Here is a 23,519-nt window from a genome sequence, read left to right on the forward strand (position 1 = left end):
TCTTTCTACGTCAGCAGAAAATGAGGTTTATACCCTGGAGAGAGTATAAATAGGTCTCCGAGATGGGAGACACATGGCATAGTTGAGAGAAGCAACAATTTTGGAAACAGAAGGATTAAATAATAAATATTAAGACACTCCCCTATAGCTCCTTGCTCTCTTCCATCACTTGGTTCCCATAATACTGTGCAGGATATAAGGCAATTCTTCTCTGAAAAACATCTGACAAGCCAAAGGAAAGATCTAAAGACACTGACACTAGAGTTATCCAATTAAACAGCGCAGCCTGATCTGGTGGTCTTTCAGTCTCACTGACAATACTGAGCTGTCATTAAGTTTTTCAGTGTCCCCATTTTTTTTTTTTTAAAAAGAGGTTTATCCATTTATTTTGAGAGAAAGAGAGAGAGAATGCAAGCAGGGGAGGGGCAGAGAGAGAGAGAGAGAGAGAATCCCAAGCAGGCTCTGCATAGCCAGCATGGAGCCCAGTTTGAGGCTCAATCCCACAAACCATGAGATCATGACCTGAGCCGAAATCAAGAGTCTAATGCTTAACCAACTGAGCCAGCCAGGTGCCCTGCCCCTGTAGTGTAAATGTAATTGAACAACCATAGATCACCAGATATTTGAAGAAAGACTTAAACATGAAAGAGATTAAAAACAAAGAATTAATTTGGAGAAAACAGAAATTAAATAATAAGGTGAAAACTATCAGAGAGCTACAAGGGTATGCTATAAATGTGAAGCAGTAGGATGATGTTTTAAAAGGTGAATTCATAAAACAAAAAAGTCTTAGAAATTTAAAAAATGGTATAAACTAAAAATCCAATTAAAAGGTTGGAAGGAAAATTTGACAAAACATTACAAAGGATGACAAAATGACAGAAAACAGGACAGAAGAGATCAGAATATCTGAGGACCAAATCAGGAAGCTCAATATCCAAATAATATGAGTCATGGAAAGAGGAAAAAATTAAAAAATGGAGGAAATAAAATCACTAAATAAATAATTCAAGAAAATTCTTAGTATTGAAGGCTATTGTCAGATAAAAGGGGCCTATCACGTGTCCAGCAAAATGAATAAAATATATTAGTCAAACTATATCATATTTAAGAATATTGGAGTCAAAGAGAAAACCCTAAAAGCTTTGAGAGAATAAGAAACTGGTTAAATTAAAAAAAAAAAATCAGAATGGCTTCGATCTTTTCAACAGCAACTAAGGAAACTAGAAAAAAAATCTGCAAGTAAGTGAATTTTATAGAATTTTATGTCAAATGAAACTAGCAAAAATTAATATCAAAAAAAGCAATAATTAAATAATGTAAAGCCTTTTCAGATAGGTAAGTTCTCAAACAACATACCCACTATGCAGTGTTCTCAGGATGCAACTGGAGGAGCTATTCCACAAAAATAGGGGAATGAAACACGAGAAAGACATGGGATCTAGGACAAAAGGAACCCAACAAGAGAGAGGTGAAAGAAACCCCCTGCGTGTTGGTGAAGGGAAATCTCGTGATAACAACCATACTGCAGGTCTAAAGAACAACTAGTCTAGACTGGAGCAAATCAGAAGACTCTGAGAAAAACCTGGGAGGACAAAACTGATAGAATGCCTAATGCATATGAACATTTTGAGAGGAGATGAAATAAGGATGAATTAGTGATAGATACATAGAAAATAAATAAGACCAATAACTCCAGGTAAAATCAAAAGTTCCTTAAGGAAAAGTAGTCGTAGTTCAACATTTATCTTATCATATTAATTCTGATCCAATCAAAATTATGATATAAACATTGGAAGAATGAAGGATGGGAAGTGTGTATGTGGAAGAGAGGTAGCAATGGAAGGTAAGATGTCTCCATAGTGACTCCATGTGAGAAGCCAGTAAATAATGCCCAAAGCTTGAAAAATCAGTGACTCAGCAATTCCACTCCTAGGTCTGTACCCAAGAGAATTGACAAAATATATCCACACAAAAACTTGTACACGGATGTTCGTAGCAGCTTCCTTCATAATAGCCAGAAAGTAGAAACAACCCCAGTGTCCATCAACTGTTGAATGGATAAACAAAAAAGTGGTATATCCTTTCAATGGAGCATCACTCAGCTTACAGAAAGGAATAAATTACTGACACATGCTGCAACATGGATGAACTCTGAAAACATTACTCTAAGTGAAAGAAGCCAGACACAAAAGGCCATATATTGCATGATCCCATTAATGAAATGTCCGTAAAAAGCAAATCCATGAGATGGTAAGTAGATTAGTGGTTTCCAAGGCTGGGAACAGAGGACATGGAGAGTGGCTGTTAGTGTGTTTGGTGTTTTGTTTTTTTTAGGATATTGAAAATGTTCTAAAATTACATAGTGGTGATGGTTGCATAACTCCATGAATATATTTTTAAAAATCAATGAATTGTACAATTATTTAAAAGGGTAAATTTCATGGTATATGAATTATATCTCAACATAATTGTCATAAAAAATCAAGGGGTAGCAGCTATTAAGAGATATAGTGGATCTGAAATGAAACAGCTAAATAAATTGAAGTGGGTTCCCTAGTGGACTAAATTTAAATGAGGGAAGTGGATGGTCAAGGGATGTTCTTTGTAATCAGTCATGTAAGACTATCTGACTCTTTATAGGGTTGTATTACTTCAATGGAAGTAAAAATGACATAATCAGTGACTGAAGAGCAAGTGGAAAGATCTGGAAGTTCTTGCCAATCCCCTAAGCTGGCAGCGCGGACTGTGGCTTTGTAAAGTCTGGACCACGTGAGTTGCCTTGAGTATGACTGTTGCCCCTTCACCAACAATGGGCAGCATCTCCACTGACGTCCTGATATGTTCATTTAACTTGGCAACAATGGACACAAGCTACATTGAACAAGGTGCTGTTCATGTCTTGTCACCTCACTGCCCCAGCACCTGACACATTGGCTTAAATATTTTTTTGAATTAGTGGAAAAATGAAACAAGTTCTAGGCAAACTAGAGGCAAATGAAATAATATTGAGGTCTTAGAATATTGGGGTCCTACATATAGGGCCTGGACAGTATATGCTGTCCGAGTGTGGTGAAGGGCCAGGTCACAAGAAATGGCACCTCATTACCAGTGCTGTAGAACCGGCACACAGAATTTACAGTAATATTTTCAGGTTACAAGCTATTGGGTCTCATGCCAACCTCTTTCTCACTGTTTCCATAGTCATTGACTAGCATTTGTAAAGTAATCGTTGATAGCTTTTGCCCTGTTATCTTTGACTGTGGTTCATTGAATAAAGGGGCATTACTGAAAGGTGACATCTTGGAGAGGAAAACTCAAAAGCAAAATAAATGGTCCAACAGAGCCACCAAAATGGAAGGCTAACCGATGACAGAGCTCAAGGACCAAGCCTGAGGTAATGAAGCAGAGAGTAGGGGACCAGAGCATCCTCATAGGAACCTTCTGACCCCCAAGTGAGAGTGGGCCTCCTTTCAGTATGCTCTCATAGCTCATTGATCTTTTTCTTCTTATCATTTGTTGTAGCTTATAACTCTTCACTGGATTGTAAGCTCCATGAGGACAGGATATATGCTTGTTTAGTTCACTATGATATCCTTCACCAGTGCTTGGTACATTGTAGGTACTACAAAAACTTATTTGTTGAATGAATGAATGAATGAATGAATCAAGGAAGAGCAGAAAAGTCTGAGGTTGCATGTGAGATGTAGAGCCTAGGGAAAGAAGAGGAAACCATAGTGGCTTGATGTGGGATGCCAACAGCCTGGACATGGGAAGGAAGAGGTTCACAGAAGTGCCAACTGTACCTGGAGACTGGAGCAGTACAGACTCACACACATGAGTTTGTGCCTGAAGCACTCACTATGAATCTTAAATACTGGGGCCATTACTGCCTGAGCAAGCCCTGTACTGCAAGGGAGGCCACCATGTTTGGGGATCTGTTTAGGTCACAGTCGGTGGGACCAGGAAGGGAATTCCTCAGATTGTTACATGTTGCAAACTTCAGGTTGACCAATATTGACTTCACATAATCTTTGCTGGAATTAACAAATTCAGATGGCAGATCATGTCCCAATCCTGTGAGCGATTTAAAAAGATAAGCTGTTTGGAAGGCTGGATGGCAGTCACAGTCAGCTATAAAGGGCAGGGCGATTGTTCCTCAGAGGGTAGAGTGGGCTAGTGACATTTCACTTTGGAAACAGTTTTGGCGTCTACTCCTTGGAGACAGAAGGAAAGCTTTAGGGTGAGGACAGAGAGCAATGAGATTCTTTAGTGATGTCAAGGAGGAGCTCAGATTTCCTTTATCTAGATCAAGTAAGAATACTTACTCCCCAGAACACTTAGATATGATGATAACTTCTTAGTACTGCCCCCATAATTGTGGGAAAAAGAAAATTTAAACCATTTATCTAAATCATGGTTGCCAGGAATGGAATGTGGAATCCTCATGCTCAGAGAAAGGGAACAGGCCCCTTCTTGCTGAGAATCTGGCTTTTCCTACACTTTCTCGCGCAAAGGCTATCAGGAGAAGGTTATGAATAGAGTCCTTTTCCTTCAGCCAATGAGACAAATGCTCTATTCAAACCCAAGCTGTGCCCTGCCTGCAGACTGTCTCAGCCAGGATTATCTTGGCTTTTGATGAAATCCCACAGGGCAATAACCACAACCTCACTTTGCTGTGCCACATCACATGACTTGATGGTTGGCGCAGCAGGAGATATTAAAGAACATCTATTTTATGAACATCACTCACTTAATTTCTGTAATAATGACAGGAGAAAGGCACTGACACCAAAAACCCAGCAGGTGGACTGGAGACATGTTTAATATGAAGCTGACAGGGCCATTCTGGGCCCTTGGCTGTACCTCAGGAGGTTATAAACAACAACAACAACAACAACAACCACCACCACCACCACCACCACCACAACAACAACAACTCAGGCAGACCTGAGTTCAGATTTTGGCATTGCTATGTATCTTAGTGAATGACCTCGGCCAGGTTAGCTAACTTCCTGGAGCATCAGGTTCCTGACCTGTAAAATAAGAGAAGTGAGGCTAAAATCCTGGCTCCTAAGGTTGTCAGAGGATGAAATGACACGAAACTTAGTTGAGATCACCCTCCATGTGCCTGGGTCATATGCTCCATCAGTGCTGCTTCCTCTCCTTTTCTCTCCTCCCACCCTCTGCTCAGGGCATGTGAATGTGGTGCTCTGGCAGACTGAGTCCATTGAGATGGAGCAGGAATTTAGCTAAGGGGACGTGTTCTAGCATTGCCTTAAGTAAGTACCAGGACACAGTCTCTATGCAGCCTGTAATGAGGTAGGGGGAAAGGAAGCATATCCTGGGCCACCTGTTCTGGAGAGTTCTTTCTGTGCTGATGACTACAGCAGGTCCCCTCAGTGGAGCCTGGGACGCTGTGCTTCAGCAGCTGCAGCTGTCCCCGGGAACTGCTCAGCATCAAGGATGTGGAGTGCAGGAACATTTAGACCCAGCATCCGTTGACTCCCTCTTTCCACAAATATTGAAAACCTGAATACAAGACAGACACCATTCATTCATTCACTCATTCATCAAATATTTCTATAACATTTATTCTATGCCTGACACTGTTCTAAGGGCTTTACAAATACTATCTCAATGACTCCTCGGATCAGTGTTGTGAGGGTGACACTATTATCTCTATTTCACAGGTAACGAAAGTGAAGCACAGAGAAGTTCCAGAACTTGCCCAAGAAACATGTGCACAAGACTGATTTTTACTCAGTGACAGTGAACATTTAGAGTACTTCATTGTTTGTCCTGCGGGGATGGGTAAGCATACATTCATTTGTTCACATTTTCATTCACTGAGACTCATTAATCATGAAGCTTGTGCCATATTAGGAAAGGCAGGGTCGACCACAAGGTGCAGGTCTGCCCTCATGGAGCTGGCAATCCAAGGAGCAAATGCCAAGTGAGCCTCACTTGTATCCTATGACTCTGCAACCAGCAAAGTTGGGTCAAGAATGCTGACTTGGGTCAAGGATGCTGTCGTTTCCAGTCGAACAGACTTCTTTATATAAAATAAATGACTTTTCTGGGACATTAAACATGTGGCCTTTGCCCTTATAAGGCCCATACTAAGGAGTCCATCAGTTGTGCTTGTTTAAACTTCATAGTTTAGAAGAGAAAGTGCATGTAAGGCTAATGCACCCATCAAAAACCCAACAGAGTATAAGAAGGGCCCAGTGTTCCCAAACTTCCTATGTGTATCACTAATGAAGAATATTTTGTATGAGGTGTTAGGTATTTATTTCTATGTGTACTGTAAAACATATACACGACAACGGTGACTCATATTTCAAACATACTATTGCTTAAAGATTTTTTAAAGTGAGTTAGTTCAAAAAAATGTTAAATTAATAACGGCACAGGTGGTATATTTGATACTGAAAATTAACAAAGTGGCACTCAGCTGACCGGAGTTTGGGAAGCATACAGCAGCTCCCATTGGGGGAGGACTGGCATTTCAGGCAAGGCAGCTCTTCACTGGGTAGGGCAACCTCCCATAGTGTCAAATGCTTACTATGGTACCCCCCACGCATGGGGACAACCCCCTCCAAAAAATGCCTCCAAACATTTCCAAATGCCACATGGTGAAGGGCTGGGGGGATGTAGTGCCACTCCGGTTAGGAACTACTCCTAAAGATTTTCTGGAGGCCCCTTTAGGGAAAAAAAAAAAAAAAAGCTATTTTCAGATATTTTTGAAATATAGAAGGAAGACAAGAAAAAGTCAAGTTCAATTTCCAAGTGGCAAGAGGTACCAGAGTAAGCAAATTGAGAACCCAAATGGGAAGACAGCAAATATACAGAAACTCCTGGCAAGAGTGGGGACAGACAGAGAAGGCCTGGGGCTGTCGACAGAGCCTTCTGGCTTGGGGCTGCTGTTATGGGGCAAGAGCAGTTCCTTCCTGCTTGTCTTACAGGTGCCACCTGGCATCTGACAATGACCAGAGAAAGTGCCCACTGCCTGCTGAAGAACAGGCAATACAACCTATTGCCTGAACCAAATGCAATGACAGCAAGCCAGGAGGGTATTTTGCAAGAATACAAGGATCATATGATAAAACAATGTGACAGACTCATCAGTCATTAAAGCAAGAAAAGAAGGTCCTGGAAGACCACAAATCTGTTTCCAAGTGACCCACAATGTGCTGCTTACAGTGAGGAGGAATCATGAGAGGAGGAGAATAAATTAATGCTATTCGTACGCCACCCAGGATACTATTCATGCCCTTTAAAAATCTTGATAATTTTTGGCACCTTTGAGCCACTAGTCTTCCCAGCATGCTCTATGTTTGAGTGTCCTCTGCCTCAGTGTGCCTATAGAATAAATCTTTCCAAAGATGGCAACAGGTGGTCTCATGGAGAAAAGTTTTCAATGTCAAAATAGGTTTGGGAAATACTGCCCGTTCCATCTTGGAGATTCACAATGCATATTAGCACCTTAAAGGTTTTGAGAAAATTTCTTCTATTCCCTTGGTAATCAAAAAAGGTGAAATTCAAACCCTTCTGGTTTTAAAAGTTAGTGAACTTGTCCCACTGAACCCAACTGATGTAATCTTCTTGGGAAGCAAGCTCATCACCACTGTCCCTAGTCTCTGTCTTATCCATCCTCACTTCTGGGCCTCCTGTCACATTCCTCCTCCCTCTAGAAACACCCTTCCCCAGCCTTTCTACTTATCTATGGTCTGTCAGGCCCCAGCTCAAAGATTCATGTTCTATTTATTGTACCCTACAATGGACTTTTTTTTACTATGAACTTTCTTAGAGCTATATCTGTGCAGGGTGGTGTCATGTCATGTTGCCTTGGGATTATTTTCTGGGTGTGTGATATAGAGAGTTTGTAAGCAGCTTTGTTTCTTTTCAACTTCTAAAGGGAGTCTGTTATTGTACTATGAATTATAAGGGCCTTATTAAAAAAAAAAGCACTTCTTGATACACATCCTGGTGGATGTGCCAATGGCTGGCTTTGTTTCCTTATAAAACCACTTAGACTCTTTCTGTCTCTATGAATTAGCAGCCATTGCATAATGGTTGAAAATATGTATTCACATTTTGTATGTTTAATTACTCTCACATTCCTCAAATTAAATGAAATGTCTACTACAACAGATTTTATCTAAAACTGTATAATGTTGGGGAGTATTCAAAGCCAAAGTTAAGAATGTCCTCCTCGAAATGGAATTTGGCCTTTTACCCATATGAATCTTAAGAGTTTATTTTTATTTTTAGTATATTCCCTACCTTCCTCACCACCCCCCGCCCCCCGCTCAAAACCCCTGCCTTTCCCATGGCCTTTCTCTTAACAGTAAATAGTGATTTCATCCTTCTATTTGTTTAGGAAAAAAATCTTGTCATTTCATCATTGATTTTTTTTTTTTTACTTTTCTTTTTTCTTTTTCTTTTACAGAGTTGGGGGAAGGGGCAGAGGGAGAGGGAGAGAGAGAATATTAAGCAGGCTTCATGCTCAGTGTGGAGCCCTAAGCAGAGCTCAAACTCATGAGTTATGAGATCATGACCTGAACCGAAATCAAGAGTCAGATGCTTAACCAACTGAGCCACCCAGGTGCCCCTGATTTTTTTTTCTTTTAACATCACACCCAATCCATCAACAAATCCATTTGGCTCTACCTTCAAAACATTCAGAATCTGACCACTGCTCCCACTCTCCATGTAACAGATTGTGTCCCCTGGAAGCTGACTCTGAGATGGAGTTAAGTGGACAGGAAGGTTATCAAGGAGTGCTCCTGGGATTAATGCCTGGGGAAGGGATGCAAACAGGCTTGGGCAGAAGGAAAAGTTGGGCTGTGATTTGGTCACCCCAAAGGCCTGTGCTGACTCCACGAGGAGCCCTGAGCTGGGACAGCCCTTAGGAGTTGTCTTGAAGTGGGGTGAGGGGCCACGCCTTTGTACCCCTTACTGGTCACAGGATGCAGACTGCCCTGGGAAGGGGGGATGCCACTGGGCAAGAGTGCTCTCTTCAGAGGAGACAATCCTTGAAGACGGCTGCCAGCCAAAGGCCATTAGCTGGAGACCTCCCAGCTGCTGGAGAAATCAATCTACCATGCCTGAAGAAGAGCTGAACAGCGTATCTCACATTCACTACACTTTGCCATGACCATCTTGATCCGAGCCCCCATCTTCTCGAGAATGGTGCAATAGCCTCTGTACTGTTTCATTCAGCCCTCTTAAAATGTTAGCTAGCTCAATCCTTTGCAAATGTAAGTTAGATGATGTCATGCCTCTGCTGAATGCCATCCAGTAGCTTCCCGTCTTACCCTGAATGAAAGCAAAGTCATTACAGGGGCCCGTCAGATTCTCGGCCTCAGCACCTAGTACTTGCCCTCTTGCCCACTGCACTCTAGCTGCTCTGACCTCCTTGTGATTCCCTGAAAACGTCTGGCAAGTTCCCATCTCAGGCCTTCACAATTTTTTTCTTCCCTCTACCCAGAAGATTCCCTCAGGCCTCTCAGCATGGCTCCCTCCCTCACCTAGCAGACTTTACTCCTGTTACCTTCTTACTGAAACCTTCTCTGAACAACTTTTTAAAAGACGACATCACTCCTTCCTCTGGCTCTCACTGTCCCTTTGTGTGTTCTTTTTCTCCATAGAGGAGAGCTCCACGAGGGCACGAGTTTTGGACTGGAGCATCGACTGCTGTAGCCCCAGCACCTGTACCCATGCCTGGCATTCAGTGGGTGCTCAAAAAGTACATGTTGACTGAATTTTTGTAAGTCACAGCCTTCCCATAACTGGTGCAAATTGAAAATCATTCCATGTGTTCTCTGTGTCTCTAGGAAAGTCATAATAGCTTTGTTTCCTTTCCTTTTGTTGAGCTTTGATCGTGTAGGCCATTCATTTTTCTCTACCCAAATTAAATGAGGCGACAGCTTAAGTGTCTTTTATAGAACAAGCAGTCAAGATGCCAGAATTCTGATTTTACCTCATATCCAACTCTTATAAAAACAATTTTTTCTTCCAAATTTTGTTAGGCTCTTAAAAGCTAAAGAAGATATGACTTTTGACAGTGTTGAACTTTGTCTAAACCCTGTGCTCCCTGACAGCAGTGATCATTGAGAAATCCCCCCACGCTTTTTTGTTCTAAGAAATGGCTAACCACCACAATGGAAAAGTCAGCCTTCCCATATTCTAAGACCCACCTCCATTCTTCCTCATTATTCCCACAAGACTTGTGGATGACTCCCTTGTTTACTTGCCTCTATAAAATTCAGGCCTCCTTCCTTTTCTTTGAGACATTTCTCATTAATAAGTGTTCCTCCTATTGCAATAGCCTGAATAAAATTATATCCACAAGTGACTGGTCTATTGTCTTCCACACTATCATAAAGAGAGGACTTGTGTTGGGAGGGTTTATTTTTAGCCTCAAAGATAGTGTTGGTTGGAAAATCAGCAGCTGACAAATAGTAAGTGACAAAAGAACTCCTGACAATAGAATAGAGACAAGCCAGAGGGTCCACGCTGTCAGCAGAAAGCCAGCATGGAGCCCAGTTTCAGAGCTGGGAATAATTACTTTTTCCAGAGGTTGACAAAAACTTGACTCAAGCAGATGGCTGGACAAAAAGATACTGTTGGAAATAATTTCCCAGTATATAAAGTAGATGAGACTGTATATAATTTGCCCCTGAAAATCAATGATCCCCAATGTGCTGGGCACAATAGTCTCAGTCCTCTCCTGTGTAAGATCTCTGGTTGTAAAGAGTTGGGGCTGAGGCAGAAAGCTCCTAGAAGCCAGAGATTGTCATGCACTGCATGTCTGCAAGCTCTTACCTTTCCAAGAGGTGAGTCTAGGAGGACCACCTGCCTGCCTTCCCATAGGGCAGACGGTCTATGACCAGCTGTGTAAAGATCAGAGGTCAGACAAATGGTTTCACCATTATTCCCATACTGTGGTTAGCCCTTCATACCAGGAATTACATACTAGCAAAATCCAACAGAAACATTTAGCTTCATTCTGTTGGACACAAGGCTTCCAAATACTCTACAAAACCAGAAAATGACCAGTCAGGCCTAGATGCTAACGAAGTCTGATGCCAGGGACCTTTTGACAACCTAAAGATTTAGGGTTCTTGGGATGAATGAACTAGATGCAGGTGTGGTGGGAATCTCCTAAAAATTAAATGCCAACTGTTGTGTGTACACATGTGCATTTTTTAAAAGAATGATTCCTCAAAGAAGCCTGCATTCTTCTTGCAGATCTCACAGCCTTTTCACACCCTTAAAGGGATCTATGCCCCCTAAAAAGAACCACCACCTATCACAAATATTCTGAGCCTTCAAGAAATATTCCCTACACAGCTCCCCCAAGCCCCCCATCAACGGCCATGACAGCCAGAGGCACTAAGTTCACCACTCATCTATGAACGGACTTACTTCATTTGTGAACACTTGGTCTCTTCCTGGGATCAGCAATGAGCCAATAAGTCATGCCAAAGACTGTGGTATCAGCAAAGTCCTGATTAAATCAATACATCTCCTAGAAGCTGATGAGGGAGGTTTTATGCCACCAAAAGAAAGAATAATAATTAGTTGATCTAATCCATTTGATATTGTCTCACTCTATTTGTACTGCTATAAAAAAAATATACCACTGACTGGATAGCTTATAAACAACAAAAACTTACTGCTCACAATTCTGATAGCTGGGAAGTTCAAGACCAAGGCACCACCAGCATGGTCACGTTCTAGTGAAGGTCCTCTTCTGGTTCAGAGCTGGGGCTTTCTCACTGTATCCTCGCTAAGCACAAGAAGCCAGGAAGCTCTGTGGGGTCTCTTCAAGAGGGCTTCACGCTTGTGACCTCATCACCTCCCAAAGGCTCCACCTCCTAAGACCCTCAACTGTAGGGGTTAGAATTTCAACATATAAATTAGGGGAGGAGGAACACAAGCATTCAGACCATACCAGATATTTTCCATGAATATTCTCCATGAAGAATGTCATTTGACACTGCAATCAGCACTGGCTAAAGACAGAATGTGAATATGAAATGGAGACATGTAAATATTATCAACACATTGGGTCTATGTTTCTTCTAAGTACTCAAACCTGGATTTCACGGCCTATGTTTTGAATTAATAATAGCTTTCAGAACCATTGCCATATATTTTGCATAATTTTAACAAACAAGGCTTAGTTGGCTCACTGAACTATGTCTTTGTGAGACTTTAATTTTTCCTACAAAAACAGTAAATGCCAACAAGATAGACATCCCTGTTCTTCTAAGCCCTGTTTATAATTCTAAGAAATAAACAGGCAGTTATTACATTAAAAACATTCCCTGTATGCCAGCAACATCTAATTTTAATCTGTGGGTCTTTCAGAGGAAGAACTAAGGGCTGGAAATGGCACAGAGAACCCCCAAATGCGCCTGATATCTAAAATCTGAAGCCTGATCCCATTCTCCTGTGGATAAATAAACCACATGTTTCTCAATGTCTTGCTGTCTTGATGTACGGAATGGGATAACATTGGCCAACTTAGTCTATAAATAAGGTTCTCTTTATTTCTAAATCACTTCGAGGCAGCACCAGGGAGGTATCCTGTAGACCCATGGCAAGAAGTGCTATTTGTCAAATTGGGCATGAAATAAATTAAGTGGAATTCTGGTGTCCATACACATTAATGTCCCAAAGGAACCAACATGCCAACTTGGGCAGAACTTACAAAACCTCAATTGAGGTGCCACCTCCTCTGTGGCCAACTTAATTGCTCCTTCCTCGGTGCTGGCCAAAGAATATCAGAATTGCTAGCTGTTACACTGGTGTCCTCAGCAGGCTGAGATCCTATAGGGCAGGAACTAGGTCTAATTTATCTTTGTATCTCTGGTAGCTTAAGCAAATCAGTAGCTCACTGTTTGTAGGGATTCATTTAATGACGGTCAAGTGTTAGATCAGAATCCCACCCCAATTCTGAATATGCTCTGAAATGTGCCTACTAGTTCCTATTTCTTATTTTTAGAGTCCTGCTAAAAGTACTGAGAAACCACGCACTTTGTTTCCGTATTGCAAATCACAGCAGGAGAAGGTGATTCTGACCCTCGCACTTCTCAGGGCCCCAGCAGGGTGAAGAATGTTAGAAAAACCCTGATTGCTAAAATAATTCAGCACAATGATTTAGCGAAACATTTTTTCTCTACCGGACACTGTTATAAGCTTTTATCTTGTGGGATCCTCACTGTGACCACAGGTAGGTACTGTTACTGTACCTATTTTACACACGAGGACTCCGGCACAGAAACGTGTCCAAGAGAGGGAGCCTCTGGAGAGTATTCCCCATGCCTCTCACCTCTGAATCAAGGCAGAATGAATTGCTTCCCCTCTGCATTCCCAGAGACTTGGTACTCAGGCATGGACCTTATTGAATTCATGCTGTGATTAGAGGTCCATGTTTCTCACTGGCCAAACAGTGAGTTCCTGTCGGACTGTGGACTTATTGGTCATCTTTTTGCTTCCCCACCCAGCACAGAGACAGGCTTATAGTAGCTTCTCAATACATGTCTGCTGAGTAGCGGAGTGAGGGGAGTCTCTCTCCAAAACTACCACTTCTGGGGAATTCTCCAGAGAAAGGGTTGAAGACAGACTCATTCTACTGCCTCAGTTGCGTGTGTGTGTGTGTGTGTGTGTGTGTGTGTGTGTGTGCATGTGCACGTGCCCCAGCAGAAACTTCTGCAGTGACCACTGATGTTTGGGGGAATTAACTGGCTTAATATTTCAAACCAACCCATTATACTTTGCTCACGCAAGTAGTTTTTAAAATAACTTTTTGAAAGTTTTAGAGAGTCTAAGTAGCTTTTAAAAACGTGCAACGTTAAGCTGGGCAATTCCTCCTCTAGGAGTTAATCCTAGGAACCTTCCTGGCTGTACGCCCATAAATGTAAATGTCTGTGGGGGCTGAGCGGATAATGCAACAGGCAGAGGAGCTGGGTAACAAGTGTGCATTCTGTCGAAGGTGAGGATGGTGACACTCTGCAACAGGTCTGCCCATTAGTGCAATGGGACAGAGGAGATCCAGGGTGACCGAACTTTGTTTTTCAACAGGGCCCAGAGATCTCAATTTTAAAATACTGGCTATAGTAGACTGCAAAAAATGTACTCACGTTATTCCCCTCCCTCTCCCAACGCCCTTTGGGAAAGCCTTCCCATGTAGATTCTGGGCTGGCTTTAGGACTCACTTTAGCCAACAGAATATTAGCAAAAGGGATGCAAACAGAGGCTTGACAAGTGCTTGCACACTAGGGTTTGCCTCCTTGCTGCCCATGGGGAACCCCGCCACCACTGCCAAGTGAAGAAGGCAGGGAAACCTTTTGCAGAGATGAATGACCCAGACGCCTCTGTTGCTGCAGGCAGCAGCATGTCACTTTCCAGGCGCGCAAACGAGCCGTCCCAGATCAGCCAGCCTCAGCCAGCCCCCCAGCCGACCACAGATGCAGGAGGGCCCACAGAGATTAGCTGAGGCGACCGAGGTCAGAACAGTCCAGCTGGCTCCAAGAATTGTGAGCCAAGTTGTAAGCCAGCACACCTTGGGGTGGTTTGCTATATAATAAAACTAACTTATCTGGCGCTAAACAAAGGAGGGATCCAATTCATTGTAACTTCTGGTGAATGTAAAGATTTAGCAACAAGGAACTTCCTTGGGTCACATCGCTGCTTACAACAGTCAAAAAGCAGAAACTACCCAAAGATCCATCTTGTATAATGGGAAACTGGGTAACAAATGATGGCACATGCCTATGCTGGAATAGCATGCTACCACTAAACACGAAGGTGTAGAACAGCAGTCACACACGGGTCTATCATATTTGGCGTGCCACCAAATTTGGATCAGCACAATATTACCGCTCACCGGAACACATTCTACTCTTGTAGAAATGAACACTGAGCTGAGTGGATCGCACAGTGCAGTGGAGAGGGCTTCTGACTAGAGGAAGAAATAAAAAGCTCAGAATAAAGCCCAGAAGGTTTACAGGGAAGTGCTCAACTTTGCTTTTTCAGGACATAGTGTTAGGGGGGAGCAGCAAAAAGCTCTACTCAAGCAATGACATGGCCCTAAGAGAGGATCAAACACTGGGATAATGGTGGATGTTTTGACAGCGAAAGACAGTCTTAAGTAGCTAGAGTCTTTTAATTTCTCTAGGCATGCTGCCAAAAATTATAGGACTTGGAAGTGTGCTCCAAACACAAAGGATGCTGAAAATCACTGGTATAGAAAAATCTTTAATGACATGGAAAGACAGCTATATGTTAAATAAAAGAAGCCAACTGTAAAACAGCACGTACAATACAATCCTATTTTTTATTGAAGTATAATTGACATATAATATCCTATTATTTTCAGGTACACATCACAGCGAATTGGTATTTTTACACATTATGAAGTGATACCCACGATAAATCTGGTTAACATATGTCATCATACAAAGTTATTACAGTATTATTGACTATGTTCCCTATGCTACACATTGTATCCCCATGAGTTATTTATTTTATAGCTGAAAGTTTGTACCTCTTAATCCCCTTAATCTATTTTTCCTGCCATCCCAACCCATCCCCTCTTCATCCTCCCTAACCGACATTTTATTTTCTGTATCTATGAGTCTGTTTATGTTTTGTTTTGTTTGTTCATTTCTTTTATTTTTTAGATTCCACATATAAGTGAAATCATATGGTATTTGTCTTTTTCTTTCTTATTTATTTCACTTAGCATAATACTCTCAAATTTCATCTATGTTGTCATGAATGGAAAGATTTCCTTATTTTTTATGACTGAGGAATATTCTGTTCTAAATATACGCCACATCTTCTTTATCCATTTATCTATCGATGGACACTTAGGTTGCTTCCATATCTTAACTTTTGTAAACAATGCTGCCATAAACAGAGGGGTGCAGCTGTTCCAACTAGTGTTTTCATTTTTTCTGGGTAAATTCCTAGAAGTAGAACTACTGGATTGTATGGTACCTCTATGTTTAGTTGTTTGAGGAATCTCCATACTGTTTTCCACAGTGGCTGCACCAGTTTGCATTCCCACCAATAGTGCACGAGAGTTTCCTTTTCTCCACATCTTCACCAATAGTTGTTATTTCTTGTCTTTTTTGATACTAGCCATTTTGATAGGTATGAGGTGACATCTATCTCAGTGTGGTTTTGATTTGCATTTCCCTGATGATGGGTGATGTGATTTTCATGTGTCTGTTGGCCATCTGTCTGTCTTCTCTGGAAAAATGTCTATTCAGGTCTTCTGCCCATTTTCTACTTGAATTATTTTTCTGGTGTTGAATTATAGGAGTTCTTTATATATTTGGGATATTAACTCCTTATCAGATAGAGACTTTGCAAATATTTTCTCCCATTCAGTAGGTTGCCTTTTTGTCTTGTCGATGGCTTCTTTTGCTGTGCAGAAGCTTTTTAGTTTGGTGTAGTCCCAATACTCTATTTTTGTGTTTGCTTCTCTTGCCTAGGGAAACATATCCATACATATGTTGCTAAGGTTGATGTCTAAGAGATTACTGCCTGTGTCTTCTTTTAGGAATGTTATGGTTTCAGGCCTCACATTTAGGTCTTTAATCCATTTTGAGAATATTTTTGTGAATGGTGTGAGAGAGTGTTCTAGTTTCTTTTTTTTTTTTTTTTTGTATGTAACTGTCCAGTTCTCCCAGCATCATTTGCTGATGAGATTATCTTTTCCCCATTTATATATTCTTCCCCTCTCTATTGTAGATTAATTCACCATGTATGCGTGGGTTTGTTTCTGGGCTTTCAGTTCTGTTCCATTGAGCTATGTATCTATTTTTGTGCCAGTACCATAATTTTGATTATTATAGCTCTGTAGTATATTTTGAAAACTGAGGTACCTACATGATACCTACATCTTTTAATTTTGTGCGTCCTTTAACTACTTATTATAGTTATAGTTGATTTGACACAATCCCATTTTCATTATAAAAATATGCAGCCATAGGAAAGTAACTGGGGGTAGAGACTAAACCTCGGGTGTCATACTGGTTATTTTTGAAAGACAAGAGTAGGGGTAATGTTTATTTTGTTTTTATTCTTGCCCAGCGGTATTTTTCAAACTGCTATAATGAGCATGCACTATTTTTTATACAGAGAAAAATTAATAAAAACTAAGAGGGCATACTCATGAACGCACATGCATGTGTATCCCAAACCAAAGTGGAGCAAGACTTTATCTTTTTTCGGTCAGTGCTTGCAAATGCTCTGCCTCTTCACTGTACTCCTTCAGAATTCTATTGGGGGTAGGCAGCCTCTGGAACTGTAGAATCTTCCACCATGCAAAAACACATGGACTCCTTGCAGGCACATCGCCTACTCAATTCTCTTGGGAGGTGGGCAGAGGCATTCAGTATCACTTTTCACAGCCACAGGCATAAATGAGGTAGTGATTTAGATGCTCTGTTCTTCCATTCTGCTAATCTTCTGCAAGAACGTGAGCAGGCCTAGCAGGCGCGACTGCTATTTGATGGTGGAGGCACCCTGCTCGTTCAGGGCAACAAGTCAGAGCTCTCTGATGGCCCTGGCAGCCCATGATGGGCAAGTTCATCACAAATTGTCCTTCACTGCTGACAGAGCACCAAGGTGTCTTTGTGCATGGCAGATTCCAAGCAAATGGTGGGAAGATGAGCTAGCTTATCATCAGACCCATTTCTAAAATGCCATCTAGTCAGAGGCAGCAGAGCCCGGCCATACTCCCTTGGCCATAAATGCGGTGAGAACAAAAGCCAAAGCAATTCTCTATTGGCAAACCCAGGGGACAAACAGCAACGTAACAAGTCCAAGGTTCAAAATGACAGGCAGTTTATTGAAGATGCTATAGAAGTTCAGTCTATCACTAGCACAGTGATGGGGCCAGAAGTCTGAGAATTTTACAAGACAGTGAATTAATGGCTGGGCTACAAAATGGAAAATTAAAGCTGATGGGGCCAGGACACCATCCTTTTGAACTGCTTGTTGAACTGTGAAATAACTGACCTTTTTTAGTAAAGGGAATATGGTTGCCAGACATCTGAGAGGATGTTATCGACGTGCCACGGTCACCTTGGTGAGCACTCATTTCACGTTCAATTCTTCCATTCTATATTCTCATCCCAGAACACAGCGAGGTAAAAAGTCTGATTTTTTCCCTTTGAAAAAAATCCTCGGTTAAGTTAGGATTAGGAAATAGATTCCTCGATTATTCAGAAGAACAGATCACAGATTGAGACTGTTCACCTGTCCTTCTCTTGATTGGCCCCACGGTAGAGTTAGTACGTTACATCACAGGTTAAAGCTTGGCAGGAAGCATGGTAACAGCACTTCCTCCTGCAGTGTCCTCACCTGCAGCCACTATTCGGCTTTGCCTGTGAACTTTGTCCGTGTGCAGCCACAGCAGCAAATTAACAGCTCCCATTTTCTGAGAGCTGACAAAGGGCAAGGCACTAGACGAGCCCTTGGCAGACATTATCTCTTTAACCATCACAAAAATCTTGGAAGAGGGGACAATCATTTCCTCATCTGTAGAGGCCTAGGTTAGAGAAGTGGAGTGATTTGTCCAAGGTGATGCTGCTAGCAGGAGGACAGCAGGACTCAAGCTTCTTCGAGGGGCATGTGAGAAAGAGGAGAAGCAGCATGGAGCAACAGGAAAGAGGCAGGGCTCCAAAGACACCTATTCTAGCTCATTCGGCCCCGGAAAATCATGCAATTTCACTACAGAAGGAGGCTCACCTCTCTTGCCCAACTACTTCATAGGATTTTTGTGAGGTCCAAACGAGATCACATACATGAAAACTCTTGAAAACAGTGAACCATTTGACAAATATCATGTGTCATTAATAAAAAGACAGAAGACTAAATCGTACTCCTTTAGAGCACAACACTTAAATCCCTACAGTTTCAACGGAAAGACCACACCCTCTTTTGTCCCCCAACTAAAGCCTTTAAACAAATGGCACAGTTATTTTCTTAAGCAACCTTTTAAAGATCAAGGGCTCAGGTGTGCATGCTGGTACCTGAACTGGTCTTGCAGGGGAGCTTCAGTGTCTTAAATTTAATGCAGACACCCTGCCTATTTATCTTGACTGGAGAAAGTAAGAATTTTGTTATTACTTGTAATTCTGTTTCAAAACAAAAATGACTTCTGTAATTATGCACTTTTAATCTACGCACTACAGGAATGAGAAAAACAAACAATACTCTCTCATGAAAGGGTCACATTATATATAGTAATTCACTTTTTATTATCATCATCATTAATAGCAAAGTGCACAGTTCAGTTCCCAGGAAATATAAAAGTGGATGCTTTATATATAGGACACCTGCATGTAATATAACACAGTAGGGTTTTGTGTGTGTGTGTGTGTGTGTTTTGAGCTAGTATGATTTACCAGTTTACTGAAAGGCAACCACACAATTAAAACCTGCACAATTAAAACAATGCAATCTTCAAGCAATTAAAAACAACCAATTGTCAATGTGGTAGAGCCACTGAGTAATCTGGCCTTTCAAGTAGTATCAACTGGAAATCCTATTTTCTCCTTTTACCTAAGAATCTTAAAAAGAAAACAACAACGACAAGAACAACAACAACAACAACAAAAAAAAACCCCGAAAACTACCTGCCCTGGGAGAAAGTCAGGATTCTGCACATGCAACTTGGGGACATGCTCCCCATGGGTGGATGGAGGGAGACACCATTATTCCAACATGTGCTGGAGCACCGAGGGGTCCACCTCCACGGCCTGAAGGCCTCTCTGCAAGCTCCGGAAGGTGGCCTGCTTCCCATAGCGCTGCCGCCAGCGGACGAAGGCCTCCACCATCTGTGACTGCACGTTGTGGGGGTGGTTGGCCTTACAGCGGTAGATATCCGTCTGGGACAGTCCCAGAGACAGCACCACGGGCTCCCACTCAGGGCCCAGCCTTTGCGCCAGCTGGTTAATCTGCTGGTCGGATGGGGAGCTGTTGAGGATGTGTAGGGGGATACCGGTCATCCGGTCATCTGGGGAAAAGAAAGACATAAAGGTGAAAAGAGCAAACACATCAGATGGGGGCAGACATGAAAACTGTGGGAGGACAGCCCCAACACTTCCATATGGAAGGGCCAACTTTTCCTAGTCTTCCTGGGGGCTGCTCAGTAAAAGGCCATAAACAGGAGTTTACAAAACACCATTTAGCATCTATGAAAATGTTTATTGCAGAAAATGTGAAAATAAGAAAATGACAATACTAGAAATCCCATCAGAGAAACCCGCTGATAATGATTTGATCTACAGTAAAACCTTGGTTTGCAAGCATGTTCCAGAAACAAGCTTGTAATCCAAAGCATGTGTATATCAAAGCGAATTTCAAGAACCATTGGCTCAGTTGTGACCATGTGACATTCGGCATCACATACTACTCGTATTGCAAGACATCGTTCATCAAGTCAAAATTTACTAGAAATGTTTGCTTATCTTGCGGAACACTCGCAGAACAAGTTACTCACAATCCAAAGTTTTACTGATATTTCTTTTCAGTTTTTTTGTATATAAAACATACATTTAGGATTACCTGGCACATAGTGCTTTATAACATGATTTTTTTTCACTTCCATATCTTTTATCAGAGAGGCCAAGCAGGGGTTTCTGTGGGGAATTAAGAATGCCAGCCTGGGCCCCAGGGGTGACACTCTCTCCTGTAGGAATGGCTAGTGCTGGAGGGTAATGGGCTACATGGAATAGCTACTCTCTCCTGATAAACGTGAACACTACCCAGAAAAGTTGCGGTTCCTAACAGAAGCGGAAGCAAAGAGGCCTGCTCAGGAGAAATAAAACTTAGGGGCCACGAGGTAGCAGTAGGAGAGTTACCACCCTGGCAGAGCCCAGTGGAGGAAGAGAAAGCATGTGTTGTGGAGGGGCAGTGAGAGAACCTGACCTTGCACCTCCTAGATCCCCGTCTCCCCGAGGCCAGTCTGCTAAGGAACTCTGACACTGAATGAGTGACTACAGACGAGCTAGGCATATCCAGTAAGAAGTATCATCAGTTACGATGTAGAAGGCCTTCTAGAGGAAGGGGCTTAAAGCTAGGCCCTGGACACGAGGGAAAGAGCCCAGTGAATGGAAAGATGAAGAAGTGTGTCCCGCACAGAGGGGATTGCCTGTGCAGAGGCCCTGAGGCAGAAAACCATGGTAAATCGAAGAAAAGAAAGCAGTTCGGGGTAGCTAAGCGCAGAGAGTCAGAAGGACTCCAAACATCCCAAGTTCTGGGGCTGCTTATTGGTTAGGCCGGGACTAGAAGTGAGGTTTTCATATCCCTGGCTCAAATGTGTGCACGACAGTACTCTACTTGTACTACACTTTGTCACCAGTATTACAGGGATCTGGAGTCAATCCTACTTCACACTCACCAGCTCATTGTTTAGATTTATGAATTCAAGACGAAGGCACAAAGCATCCTATTAGAACAGCTAATGTTTTCCACCGCATGTGCCTTTGGTCCCGAGGCACTTGCCAGTATCTTAGGCAAGTTGCAAGTTGCTGAGTTGGAAAAATACGGTCAAGGACTCTGGTGGTGTTGAGACTATAATTTTTTTTTTTTTTTGGAAATGATTAAGAAGCAATTAGAATAATGATGATACTACTGACAATATTTTATATTAACAGTAATGATTTTATAGCTTTTATAAAAATATGGGCACTTTTATAAAAATGTGGGCTCACTGAAAAAAACCCTTATTCCTTATTATTCAAGGAAAATAAAAAAAAGTACAAAGAAGAAAACAAGGCATCCAGTATCCCACCACTAGACTTACAGTTGCCATACATCATTCTGGGCATTTCTTTATGCACACACACTGCTAAAAGGGTAATATAATAGCTTTTGTCTGATAAGAGTTATTGATTTTTGCTTGAATATAACAGAAAAAAAAAAGAAACAGAGATGAAACTAAATGGCTTTCTGACCTACAGTCAAATATTTAAACAACAATGACAACATGTACACCCAAAAGATTTAATGCTGAGAAAAACAAGTATAACATAATTTATATATTTTCACATATAAGTGGTAAACTATATATTTTCACATTAACACTCTATAATTAACACTTGATACTTCCTGTTCATTCCCTTATGATTTTTCTTGCTTATATCATTTTTATTGTGTTGGGTGCATAACATTTTTATGCTTCTGTAACAATAATCTGCCACCCCCTTGTCCCCCACCCAAGCTGTTTACTCTTAAAACTACATTATAATGGTTTGAATGTTCACCAAGGCTTTTTTGTTGTTGTTTGTTTTAAACCATGACTTTTCTACTTCTGAATCTGTTCTTTTGATTTGAGTCAGTTGGGTCAATTTCATCACAGGGTGATGTTTTTCAAGAAATGCTCATGGTCACCATATTCTTTGAGTTCCTTCAGATCAGGACTGTCTGCTTTCTGCTTTCACTGTTGAATAATATGCAAACAAATTTATATATTGTTTTACTATTATACTTTTAAAAGTTTTTTTTAATGTTTCTTTTTGAGAGAGAGAGAGAGAGAGAGAGAGAGAGAGAGAGCAAGCAGGGGAGGGGCAGAGAGAGAGGGAGACGCCGAATCCAAAGCAGGCTCCAGGCTCTGAGCTGTGAGCACAGAGTCCGATGCGGGGCTCAAACCCACGAACTGCGAGATCATGACCTGAGCCGAAGTTGGACGTCCAACCGACTGAGCCACCCAGGCGCCCCACTATGATACTTTTACATTATAAATATAATTCTATATTATTTAAATAATTTTATTCCTCTCCTAAGTTTGTAGATTGTGCTCATATTTTATGGTGGGGAATGTCGATATGGGGAATTTGGACACCAACTTGACCGTCCCCCATTTTGTAGAACTTGTTTTTTCTGTCCAAAGCTTATGATCCTGAAGCTTTAGACCAGAGTACATATTGGCCATTCTCTATCTTCTTTTCTAGGTATGTAGCATGATCTTCTGACTGAAGATTTAGCCCTTGTTCCCTTTCAGAAAAATCTTCCTGTGTTGTATCTCTGCATTCTTTTTCTGTTCCAGATGCTGGATGGCTTTGCCAATCTGCCACGGCTATCACTTTCTGTCTTATTACCTTAACTCCCTTCCTGTGATTATCTCATGCCTCTCCCCCATGCCATTCATTTGATGTTTGGTTATTTTTATGCTGTTTTATTTTGCTTTGGTTTTTTTTGTTGTTGTTGTTGGGTTCAAATCTTGTATTGTATTTTTATTTCTCAATTTCTTTTCTTGGCTCTTCAATCTAGCTTTTAAAAATCCCATTCCACTTCATATCCATTAGGATGGTTATTGTCAAAAAAAAAAAAAAAATTCCAGAAAATAACAAGTGTTGGTGAGGATATAAAATGGTACGGCTGTTATGGCAAAGAGTATGGTGGTTCCTTAAACAATTAAAAATGGAATTACCATACAACCCAGCAATTTTACTTCTGGGTCATAGTCCTGAAAGGATCGA

General features: G+C 41.6%; 1 protein-coding gene across 4 annotated transcripts in view; it reads right to left on the reverse strand.

The window, feature by feature from the left end:
• Positions 1-754: 754 nt before the first annotated feature.
• Positions 755-23,519, reverse strand: part of CRADD (CASP2 and RIPK1 domain containing adaptor with death domain) — a 190,235-nt gene continuing 167,470 nt past the window's right edge. For 2 of the 4 annotated variants that reach the window (XM_058741794.1, XM_058741793.1), the window contains exon 3: positions 15,337-20,053. In XM_058741794.1, the coding sequence (XP_058597777.1) occupies positions 19,752-20,053 (302 nt within the window). In that variant the 3' untranslated portion in view covers positions 15,337-19,751. Of the gene's footprint in view, positions 5,533-11,436; positions 11,547-11,687; positions 11,902-15,336; positions 20,054-23,519 lie in introns of those variants that run through there. The other 2 variants (XR_009265448.1, XR_009265449.1) reach the window with 2 other exon arrangements.

The sequence above is a fragment of the Neofelis nebulosa genome, chromosome 8 (genome assembly GCF_028018385.1).
Source record: "Neofelis nebulosa isolate mNeoNeb1 chromosome 8, mNeoNeb1.pri, whole genome shotgun sequence".
In the NCBI taxonomy this organism is placed as follows: Eukaryota; Metazoa; Chordata; class Mammalia; order Carnivora; family Felidae; genus Neofelis; species Neofelis nebulosa.